Genomic DNA, 12,376 nt, shown 5'->3' with positions numbered 1-12,376 from the left:
AATTAGCAAAATTTAATTTATTTTTTACGTTGCAAAGACCTGAAGAAAAATATAATAAAAAGGAATCGTGATTTTTACCTAGCTTCATATCTAATTACAACACATAAAAATTTAAAACTAAATTTAAAAAAAAAAATATAACATTTTACCTATTGCAAGCTTTGTTGGTTTCTTTTCAGGAGAACAACTTTCATTATCTTTGATAACCTTTTAAGCATATATACATTATTATAAAATTATAAACAAAAATAAAGAAATTTTGTTTGTTATTGGTAAAAAAAATCTTAAAAATTCTGTAACAATGATACAGCTTAATAATACAATTTATTAAAAACTTTGGCATATAAAATTCGCCGAATGGTCACACACGAGCAGTGAACGCCTGAGAGAAGAAATGAAGTACATTAGAATAAAGGAGAATTATTTTTCAAACAAAGCATATTTTGACAGTTGTCAAGACAAAAAACAAAGATTAATAGAGGAATATTTAAAATATAAATAAGACAATGCACCTAAACAGTACTAACAATAATAATAAACAATAAATTGTTTTATTAACACGAATATGAACGAAGATATATAAAAAATGTCACCAAACAAAAACTTTTAAAACAAAAAATTGATTACAAAATAAAAAGTATGCATACAACAATGTAAGGCCTCAGAATGGAAAAAAAACATTAATGCTGATATGTAAATATAATTTGTGTAGTGATTAAGTGATAAACATCTCCTCAGAGTCGCGTCTATTATTACTGGCGTTTCGATGAGGATTAGCACTTATAACTAGTTTATCCTGTCAGACAAACGTCATCGCCACTTATGCTTTACCCCGTGACTTACGCCTAATCCATACTGTAGTAAAAAAGGATTCACTACAAATAGCCAAAACTCAACCAAACCCAAATTTGTAAAACACTTATGTTTTTTGATGATATGACATAAAAAGTGTAGATCTACTGTACAATATAAAAAAAAAAATTAAATAAATCACATACCATACCACCGGTAGAAAACGCTAAGCACAATAAATTAAAATTCTAATACCATAACACCAGAACAAAACCAAAGCAATTAAAGCATGCAAATAAAAATACTAATAATTTTCCCTCAAGACCATTTAAACCAAACAGGTACTTCCAGCATAAATAAACCAAAAACAATCAAATGGCAATATACCCTATTAAAAACCCTTTTAAAATTAAATAAAACACAATAGAGTCTTCAAAAAACTCTACCTCTGTCATAGATACTTCATTCAAATTTTGTTAACCAATCTAAAGTGTAAGAAAATGAACAACCCGCGCAACTTAAAATCATTACTAAAAATCAAGTGATGTATGATAGTAGAAAAAAGTATATATATATATATATATATATATATATATATATATATATATATATATTGTAAATATATATATATATTGTAAATATATATATATATTGTAAATATATATATATATTGTAAATATATATATATATTGTAAATATATATATATATATATATATATATATATATATATATATATATATATATATATATATATATATATATATATATATATATATATATATATATTGTAAATATATATAAATGTAAGGATTTAAACATGTGGTAATTCTCTGAATAATAATAAAAGACGAAAAAAAGCTGAGTAATGAATGTTAGATAATATAGCATAAAAGTTCCTTGATAATAGCAATAATATGAAAATCAGCGGATAAATCATATATTAAAAAATATTGTAATAAGATTAACTAAATACTAAAATAAGACCGGATAAATTTAAGCCAAATGAGTGGTTAAAAAATTATTTGGGGTGATTTAACAATAATATGTTCTGATATAAAAACGATGTACGAAACAAAAACAAAAATTGTTTAGAAGTAAAGTCTTCTCTACGGTCCGAATTAAAAGTAACTTTGAGACCATATCTAAATCTCCAAAAAAGTAAAGTTTTTCAAATATATACATTATTATAAAATTAGAAACAAAAATAAAGAAATTTTGTTTATTATTAAAAAAAAATCTTAAAAATTCTGTAACAATAATACAGCCTAATAATACAATTCTATTTGTATTTCATTTTGTAATTATTATCTAAAGACTTTTCTGTTTTAGTTTTTCATATTAATTGGAGTTTCTGATTTATAAACAGATCTGATAAAATAACAAGTTAGAGTACAAAAATGTTATAATACAATGTCTTTTCATAACATGGTTATTATGACATAGTGAATGAAAAAGAATTGATATTATTGTGATACTACTTTCATGACAAAACAACTTTCATTTTAGGTGCAACCATAACAAATGTTTTTTTTTTTTTAATTATTTCTTATTATAGCTGTACTTACTACCTTTCATATTACAGTGACAATATTTCATATTACAATATCAAGGTTTAATATTCATAGGATTTAAATTTCGCTTTCACAGCAAATATCTTTATAACATTATTTCACAATTCCAGTGATCCATTTAACCCACAATGGAAAACAGAAAAAAAGTATTAACTATACTAAAAAAAACTGTTTTGAAATAAAATCTTAAACCTTTTCTCTATGAACAATTTAATTTCTCTTGAAATGCATGTAGTGACTAATCTTCCAATATTAGCTCTAAGGACTTATACTACTAAAGGTCATGTTTCCCCAAGGCGAACAATCAAAAGAAAAAACAATTCTCAATTGTATCTTTTTTTGATTAGAATCCTTGGATTTTGTTTTTATTTGAGAAAAAATTATTTTTTTCTTAAAGAATATAATTCTTTTAAATGTACACTGTTGCGCTTTCAAAATCTCACCAAACAGAATCTTCCACAGGTGTTTTCACCTACTTAGTATTTTTACACTAAGCATTTTTTAATAGAACTTGAATTTTGTAATGGTCAAATGCTAAAACAAAAAATTACTGTGTCTAACCATCGTGCCACATCAAAAAATCAAAGTATCTTCTTGTATCAAAACAAAGATTAGATTTTCTTATTTTTTATTTGTAACAGAAAAGTAAAAGGAATTATCAAGCATAAGCAAAACACCAAAAAAACAACATAAGAGTTTTTTACTTACCTCTATTTTCTTTAAATGAAGAAATACAGTTTTTTCTTTTTTTCGAACATGTATATGAAGGTGTCTTCTACAAGTAGACCAAAGTGTTGATAAACAAACATATATACCTCCATCTGATATCTAAATATCAACAATAAACAAATTTAAATACTTAGTCAGGCTTTAATAAGTATTTCTTGAAAAAACCAATATTAACATTAGATAATCCCAATATTAACATTAGATAATCCCAATATTAACATTAGATAATCCCAATATTAAGATTGGATAATCTTAATATTAACATAAGATAATTCCAAATTGAAAATCTATTTAAATAAAAATAACAATTTTTAAATTCTTACTTAAATTATTATTGGTTATCTGCTGGCTCAATTTGTTAAAAAAAATACCTACCCTAGTTCAGGGACTGGCAAATACCTTAAATGTTGATAATTTATTTTAATAAACCCTTTAAACATTTTTTTCTTTCAAATCTAATTACATTTATTCAATTTTAAATTCTGTGTTTTTCAAAATTTTATGATGGAGCGTTGTTGTTATATTGGTTTATAATTAAACCTGTTACCATGACAAGTTATAGTATAACAATGTTAAAATACAATAAACTTTCATAACATGGTTACTATAACATTATTACTGAACAAAAAACCGTTAATATTATTGTCATATTACTTTCATAACAAAACAATTTTCATATTAGGTGTAAACATAGCAAATAACTTTTTATTTGTTTTTTTGATTTTGAAAAGCATTGATACTGTGCTAGGTAAAAAGAAGAGAGGAGGATAAGAATTTATAATTAAACTAGTATCTATGTATCTTTAACTGTTTTGTTCAGGTTATACTAATTTTGGGCTGAAAAAAAATAAATAAATAACAATGAAAAGTATTTATTAGCTCTAGTTTCTGAGATAAACAATATCAATTTAATTTTCAGTTAATTGGCAGCAGAGCAATTATATAATTTACATATTGTAATAATATTTGAAGTATGCTTGGTTTTTTTTTTTTTGATACAGTTATGTTCTAATAGTTTTAAACTAAGAATGATGATCAAACTAATAGGTATAAAGATGATAATGGATTACTGTCAAGAGATTTTGTTTTCCATTTATCTGCGAGTTCTAGAGCATTTCTACACAAAAACCAACACTAATCTGCAATCATAGCTTTATTCTAATAGAATGTAATTATCTTTTTTTGTTGTTGCCTAAAAATTCACCGATCATTCCCTTGAGAGCTTACCAAGTTTTTTTTTCTTGCTGCTTCAAAACTTCATCAAATAAAAGATTCATCGTAAGTTGACGCATTTGTGGCCCTACAAAAAAACTTCCTTTAACTTTTGCATCACTAATTTTTTGAAACTTAATTCTTAAATACCTAAAAGCCTGTCCTTCTTTGTTTATACCTTTGACAAAATTTTTCTTTAAACCCAGCCTAATATGTAAGGGTGGAAGAAAAACATCTTTTTGATCCACTCGTAGTTCACCAATTACATTTCTTTCATCTGTGTTAAGATTTCTTGCAGGTCAGTCATTTTTTTATATAATGTGAACTTCTGTCTCTACTGTCCCATTTACACAACATACAGCAGTATTTAGTTTACTCTAATTCGTTTCTGAAAGTATAGCAAAAACTTTTAAACCACTACATATTCGTTTGTATTTATTGTAATTGATTGAGTAGAGAAATATTTTCATGTTTATATAAGTCTTTTTTATGTGAACTGCATAATCAATAGGAACAACTGTATTGTGCAGTACAAGTACAGCTTTCAAGCTTAGCTTAGATGAGTCTAGGAATAATCTCCATTCAGTTTGATCATAGTTCCAATTGAGAAAATACATTAATCTAAAGACTTTATGCAAACAACAAGATTATTTTTCTTCTAAAAAAAAGAAATCAGATTCTGCTGCCATTTTCTGAAAAATAAAATTTTGAAATTAACTAGGAGAAAATTCCAATACTTTAGTTTTGACCCTAGAAATTCTGCCCTTTCCTGTGACAAGTCCAGATCTAACTGCTTCTAACTCATAACTATGTGATGGAGTTGGAAAAGATAAACTAACTGAATTTAGAAGAGGTTGAATGGCAGATAGAAGATTGAGACTTCACATCCTTGTATCTAACTGTTCTCATTTTTAGAGTTACAGCATATGTGGAGCCCATGATTTAGCCTGGTCCCATACTTTCAAATCAAAATAATGCTGGTAAGCAGTCTTCACAAGATGTTCAAGAACCACAACATGGTTCTTTTCTGTGATAAAAAGGTTATTTTGCCACAAGTATAACAAAAATTGTCACCTAAATTTAGACACTTCTTTGACATGTTGATTAGTCATGAAAAATTACATTAGTAAATGAAATAATATATATATATATATATATATATATATATATATATATATATATATATATATATATATATATATATATATATATATATATATATATATATATATATATATATATATATATATATATATATGTAAATATATGTATATACATTAATATATTTATATATATACATATATATATACATATATATATATATATATATATATATATATATATATATATATATATATATATATATATATATATATATATATATATATATATATATATATATATATATATCAGGCCAACACTTAATCAAACACACATAATTCATTTCAAAATTTTTAAGCATGAATAAAACATGAATATTTATAAAAAAAAAATTATTTAAATCAAAAATTTATTCATTATCTGCATATACTTTGTCTGTATTTCTTAAATTTGAGCTATATTTTAATGTCATATTTGAATTCAGCAGGTGGAAATACATAAAAAAATATTTAATTTTGGTTCAAAAACAAAATCATTGTTTCCAGGTGTTATTACTATTCATACTAAAGCCAGTAGCTTCCCTACATGTAACTACATGTAACTACATGTAACCTACACGTAACTACAACTTCCCTACATGTAACTTCCCTACATGTAACTTCCCTACATGTACAGGTGGGTTTAGGACTGAAATGCTCAGGAAAATTTAAAAAAACAGTATCAGAATATAAATAATGACATGCAAATAAAAATTTAATAATTTGCATAATTATTATTTAACTAATGAAAAATTTTTTTAATATTATCAGATTAGCTTTAATAAATGCATTTTTTAGCATTTTTTTAGTCTTGAACGATACATTAAATAAGTAACATTCCATTAATACCAAAACAGATTTAAAAACATTTTCTATCCAAAATTTTCTATACAAATATTTCTAAAAGACTTTAAAAGAAAAGTATGCTTATGTCAATAATATAGTTAAACCAAATTGCTTTTACTTTTTTAAAACAGATAAAAAGAAAAAAATAAAGAAGTTATAAGAACAGACAAAATATTCATCAAACAACTTTGACTTTTATACGTTATAGTATTGTTTACTGGTATGTCATTTGGACAAAACACAACTAGAAACAGAGAAGCGCAAGAAAAAACTGTTTTTGTAAAGTTGCCAGGCGTTTTAATAAAAAAAAATAATAAAAAAAAAAACTTAGCTAAAAGTAAAAATTTAGAGCAAGTCAGTTTGGGTCAAATACAAGATAAGAGTTAACAGCATGTTTTTAGATGTTCTTAATATGCAGTTTATAAAATTATATCTTAAAAATAACGACTTTAATGCTAACCGCAGAATCAAAGCAGTATACACACTCTTCTTTATAGATTTTATCACCAGAATTGGGAATAGTAAAACTGTATGATGATATTATTTTATTTGCAGAATTGTCCGCCATTATTTGATGTTTATTGGGTATCGCAATGCGTGTAACTGACAAAAAATCCCATAATTTTTTTTTTAATACTTTTTTTTTTTTTACATTTATTGTTTATCCTCATACAATATGTAAAAAAGAGAAAAAATACAAATAATCAATAAAAATAAAAACTAAAGAATGCGGAGACTCAAAGAAGACCATAAGAATTTGTCGCAGAGAACCACGAAAAATATAAAATATCTTAAAAATTTTATTTTCATAAAAACTTTTATTTTCAAAAAAATTTTATTTTCATAAAAACATAATCTGAGAATTCGATATAATACATGTATTAGGTATTCATTTGACTTAAAAGTGTTAAAAATATAAAAATGTGTCTTCTATAGATAAAATGATTTCTTTTAGTTTTTTTTTTGTTTGTTTGTTTTTTTGAATAAAAGAATAATTTTATTCGAAGTAAAAATCAAAGTTTTTCAAAACTATTCTGCTTCAAAGGAAAGCTCCTCGAAATGAAATCCAAAATTAGTTTGGAAAAAAGTTTGTTGAATTAATTTATAACTTCTTAAGTTTTATTTACTTTTATTTTTTTTAAGTGTATATATTATCCATTGAAGGACGGACAAAAAAAGTTACCTTGAGGACGGCTGGGGTATTAAACTACCCAAACTAAAAATATAGGTTTTTATACAAAATATGTTAAACTTTTTAAATTTAAATGCGCGCTTTCAATGTTTTTCAAGTAAAAGTTATATTTTATACAATTTATTCAAATAAAAACAAAATATATCTTCTAAATAAGGCAACTATTGCAAACAATTTCGCCATGAGCTTTGCTAACAGAATGGCTACATGATGCACATTGCAGACGGGTTTTTCTGTCATGAACACGATAACACATATAGCATCTTTTTATGTGCTGCTCTCGAATTGGTTGACCTTGATTTAATAGGTTATTTTGTGCAATTACTTGGCGAAGATTATTATTTGCAACTATTGTTGTGGAATACTGTCATTTTCATCAAATTTTATAAAAGACTTTTTTAATGATTCTTTTAAAAATTCTTTTCTTCTATGGGAAGCCCCATTTTTATAATTATATATTACAGTTGTTAATGATGCATATATAATTTTTATAAATCAATAGTTAAATAGGGGGTAAAAAGAAAGATCACTACAAAAAAAATATCAAAAGTATAAGTGTTACATCTTCGATTGTAAAAATGAGTTCTTTAAGCTTTCGTTTAAAAGAAAAGTAGTTACTTTGATGAATAAAATCCTTAGTAAAATTTTTTTAAACTATTTTATTCCATAAGAATGGTCCGCGATAATCAATACAAAATTTAAAAAGATTTGTTTGAAAAATGGGCTGCTTAATAAAATTATCATTTCGCAAAATGTATTTATTTTTATCTTTCGATGAATACAAATTATGGAAAGAAATAGGGGATGAATTGGTTTTACATTTAAACATAAAACAAAGAATATTAAAAATGTTAAGCTCATATATATTAAAAACTTTCATTTCAAATAATAGAGGCTTGGCATGAGTATAACCATCTTTAAAATATATGAGACGTGCTACATGCTTCTGCTGACAATAAAGAGGTTTAAGTTTAACTTTCTTTGCACAACCCCAAGCAATGTTTGCATAGTTTATGTGACAATGAATAAATGAGTGATATAATTGTACTAAAGTACGTTTATTTAAAACATTTCTTGCTTTGTAAAATATTCCTATATTTTTTGAAATTTTACTTGATAAGTTTTTGATGTGACTTTTCCATGTAAGATTTTCATCTATACAAACACCTAGAAAGTTGGTTACTGTTACTTGTTTAATTTGTATATTGTCAATAACAAGATGAGGCATGTTAATTGGCAGTTTATGTTTTTTGATAAGAGAATGGAAAAGAACCCATTTAGTTTTATCAATGTTTAGAAATAATTTGTTAATCTTAAACAAGTCAGATATTTTGATTAACTCGATGTTTAAGCAACTAAATAAAGTAGGAATGCTTTTGTGTGACATAAATAAATTGGTGTCATCAGCAAACATAATTGTTATTAAATCCGAGGCTTTGTATAAATCATTAATATAAATAAGGAAAAGAAGAGGTCCTAATATGGATCCTTGAGGAACTCCACATGTAATATTTAACAAATTTGATGATAATGTTTCATCGGCGTAAACAAATTGTTTGCGATTAGTTAAATAACTTTTTAACAATTTTAAAACATTGCCTGTTACACCACAACATTTTAATTTTTTAGCAAGAATTTTATGATTAATGGTATCAAACGCTTTCGCTAAATCAATAAATACTCCCAATGTGAATTTAGAATTATTAAATGAGTCTGATATACTTCTTGTAAGCTGAATAATTGCATGCTCTGTTGAATTATTTTTTTTAAATCCATATTGCATGTTAGATAATAATTTGTTTGATAAAAGGTGATTGTATATTCTGTTGTACAAAATTCTTTCTAAAATTTTAGAAAAAACAGAGAGGATAGAAATTGGACGATAGTGTTTAACATTAGTTTTTTCTCCTTCTTTAAATATAGGAATAATTTTTGCTATTTTTAAATCATCAGGAAAAACTCCCTGATTAATAGAGCATTTAAAAATTTGGAAAAGTATGTCTTTTAAAACGTCAAAACAGTTTATAATAACATTCCCATTGACATCATCTGGACCAACTGCTTTATTTGACTTTAACAATTTATAAGCACTTTCAAACTCTTCAAAAGACAAATCAAAAAAATTTAGATACGAGTTTAGAGGGTCATATGTAGCCTTAAATGATTTTATAGGGTTTGAAATTATTTCGGCTAGGTTTTGTCCTACAGATACAAAATATTTATTAAATTCGGAAGCAATTGTTTTTTGATCAAGAATAAAATTATCATCTACTTTAATAACTGAGGGCAAAGATTGCGATGTTTTTTTAGTGTTACCCGTAATTTCGTTTATTAGTTGCCAAGTGCGTTTAGAGTTTAACTTGTATTTTTCAAGTAAATTAGTGTAGTATATTAATTTTGAATTTTTCCTAAGGCGTTCAAATAGTCTTAAGTAATTTTTATAATTGGTCTTACTCTCAGTTATTTTTAATTTTAAATATTTAATATAAAGTTTTTGTTTAATTTTAGATGCTTTTAGAATACCTTTAGTAATCCATGGCGATTTAATTTTTTTATGTTTGTAATTAATTTCTACTTTGGGAAAATTGATGTCATAAATTTCATAAAAAATTTTAAAAAAAGATTTGTATATTAAATTAATGTCTTCAGAAAAGTTAATAATGTCCAAATTAACTAAAGAAAGTTGATATTTAAAAGATTCTAGGTTTTTATTATGAAAAAGTTGTTTTTTAAATGATTTTTTTTCATTATATAAAATTTTCGCATAAATATCTATTAAAAAGAAAATAGGGAAATGATCAGATATGTCACTTTTAATAATGCCTTTTTTTAGCGAACTATTAAAAATATCATTGGTTATAATGTTATCAATTAAGGAAGTTGTTGTTTGAGTAATTCTTGTTGGTTTGTTTATTAGTGGAACTGCTCCCTTTTTTAATTATTATTATTATTATTAGCTGTTATGTGTCTATCACTTCCGTTTAAGTTATTAGTTAGTTCAAGAACTACTCGTGTATCCTGTTCAGCATTACGTACTCCATTTACTCTACCAATATACGTTTGCAAGTTTATGCAGTAAGAGGTTTCAACATCACTTAATATCCGTATCTTCATTCCATACTTTCCTAGCTAGTAGGAATAGATATCTTAAATTGACAACGTCCCCTGAATTGTAACACGTTGCTCATCGACCGTAAGATATGCACTTGAATTGCAGTTGCTCTTACATTTAGTAACAAGCATTTCCGTTAAATTAAAGAGTACAAAGTTCTTTGTACTTTGAATTTTGTAGTCCTAAAACACTTTTTAATTTAAGGCTGGAAATAATAATATAGTATCAATAAAGTAAAAAAAGTCATGAAAAAGGCATTTGAGGTTTAGGTGGTAACTGGAAAAATCCTATTGGGTGTCAATTAAAACTTTCTTTTGTTTTCGTTTGTGAAAAATTTAATTGAGATTTCAGATAAATAATAAATAAAACGCAAATAATTTATCTACATAAAAATTTAAAATTTAAATTTAAACAACGTCATTAAAAATCATTGCAATATTCAGTTAAGCATCAACTTGGACGTCTTCCATATTTAAAATCGTTGCGTAATGCGTGGTCATATGTTGTACAGCGCGTGTACAATCACCTCCCATTATTGTATTTTTTGCCGCAGTAACAATTCCTTTTAAATACTGTATTCGTTGTTCCATAATTCCAACACCGAATACAGGAAGAATGCGAAAAACATTTTTACATTTATTTTTATTTTAAACCAGATAGCTTCCATTGGGTTTAACATTGGGCTGTAGGGTCCTAATCGTAACAACTGGGCCGGTGAATTTTCAAACACCCTTTCCAAACAAGCGTGACATGGAGCATTGTCTGCTACGACGACCAAATCCTCTAAACGATTCCCGGATGTAACCCACTGGTTAAACAAAGCTAACATCCACTCGTTACAAGAACCTGCTTTAAATGATCCTCAGCGAGTTTCCATTTTGACGACATTTGTTGTTGATATAGCTGCAATCAAATGTATGTTTCCACCTTTTGAAGTAGGGATTTTCATTATTGCTCTTCTCCCCTGTTTGGCACGTCCATGCGTTTTTCTACAAAAAATATTAAAATTTGTTTCATCCAACCAAACTACCTGATGATTATTTGTGATGTGTTCGTTAATGTTCCTAACATATTCAGTTCTTTTTTTTTTTTCATTACTTTTCATTGTAGTAGGCTCCTTGTGCACCTTTTTAAATGAAAATAGTCTGCCTTTGAGGTAATTGGCAATTGTGCTGACGCTAATATTAAATTGTCTTAATATCCTTGTTTTAATGGCCACCAATGTCAACTGACTTCCACTTTCAATCCATGTTAGTGTTTTTTCGATTTGATCATCGGTTAATTTTATTTGGTTTAAAACCACCTCTTTCAATAAAATTTAAATTTCCGCTGCGGACCCAATTGTATGCTATCTTATATTTAACACCTAAAGTTTGCGCCAGAGTCACCCAATCTTTGTTTCGCTCAACACATTCAGTTACTCTTCCTCTATCATTCGATGAAGATAAAACATAATGTTTTCTTTCAACTTGTTCAGTTGCATGTATTTCATGTCGACAAATTGGACAAGGTGGTGCTGGTTGTTCCAGAAGTGGTTGTAAACAAATTTGGTAAAATAAATGTTTGCACGGATTCAATTTATTAACACACTTTTTATTCATAGTATATTGACAAATAACACAACGATCTTTCAATTCCATTACTGTATTGCTGGTGCATACAAATGCTAAATTTGATATTATTAACTTATTAAAATGCATGTCCAAGAAGATCTTTTATAACGACCTTCAAGCTTACATTGAATTTGCAATTACAAATAATGTATTCTCATTTACATTTTAC

General features: G+C 25.9%; 1 protein-coding gene across 2 annotated transcripts in view; it reads right to left on the bottom strand.

Moving 5' to 3' along the window:
- LOC100208604 (ubiquitin carboxyl-terminal hydrolase 5) overlaps window positions 1–7,041 on the bottom strand; it is a 53,599-nt gene extending 46,558 nt beyond the window's left edge. For both annotated transcript variants that reach the window (XR_010639029.1, XM_065799426.1), the window contains exons 1-3: window positions 6,751–7,041; window positions 3,073–3,192; window positions 150–207 (exon numbers count right to left, since the gene is read on the bottom strand). Coding sequence is in view for 1 of the 2 variants with exons in the window: in XM_065799426.1 (XP_065655498.1) it covers window positions 150–207; window positions 3,073–3,192; window positions 6,751–6,858 (286 nt within the window). In the remaining variant the exon portion in view is untranslated. The remainder of the gene's footprint in view (window positions 1–149; window positions 208–3,072; window positions 3,193–6,750) is intronic.
- Window positions 7,042–12,376: the final 5,335 nt, after the last annotated feature.

Source organism: Hydra vulgaris, chromosome 06, assembly GCF_038396675.1.
Source record: "Hydra vulgaris chromosome 06, alternate assembly HydraT2T_AEP".
NCBI classification, from domain to species: Eukaryota; Metazoa; Cnidaria; class Hydrozoa; order Anthoathecata; family Hydridae; genus Hydra; species Hydra vulgaris.
Note: the sequence above shows the minus strand (reverse complement) of the source record. Positions and strands in the feature narration are given on the sequence as shown.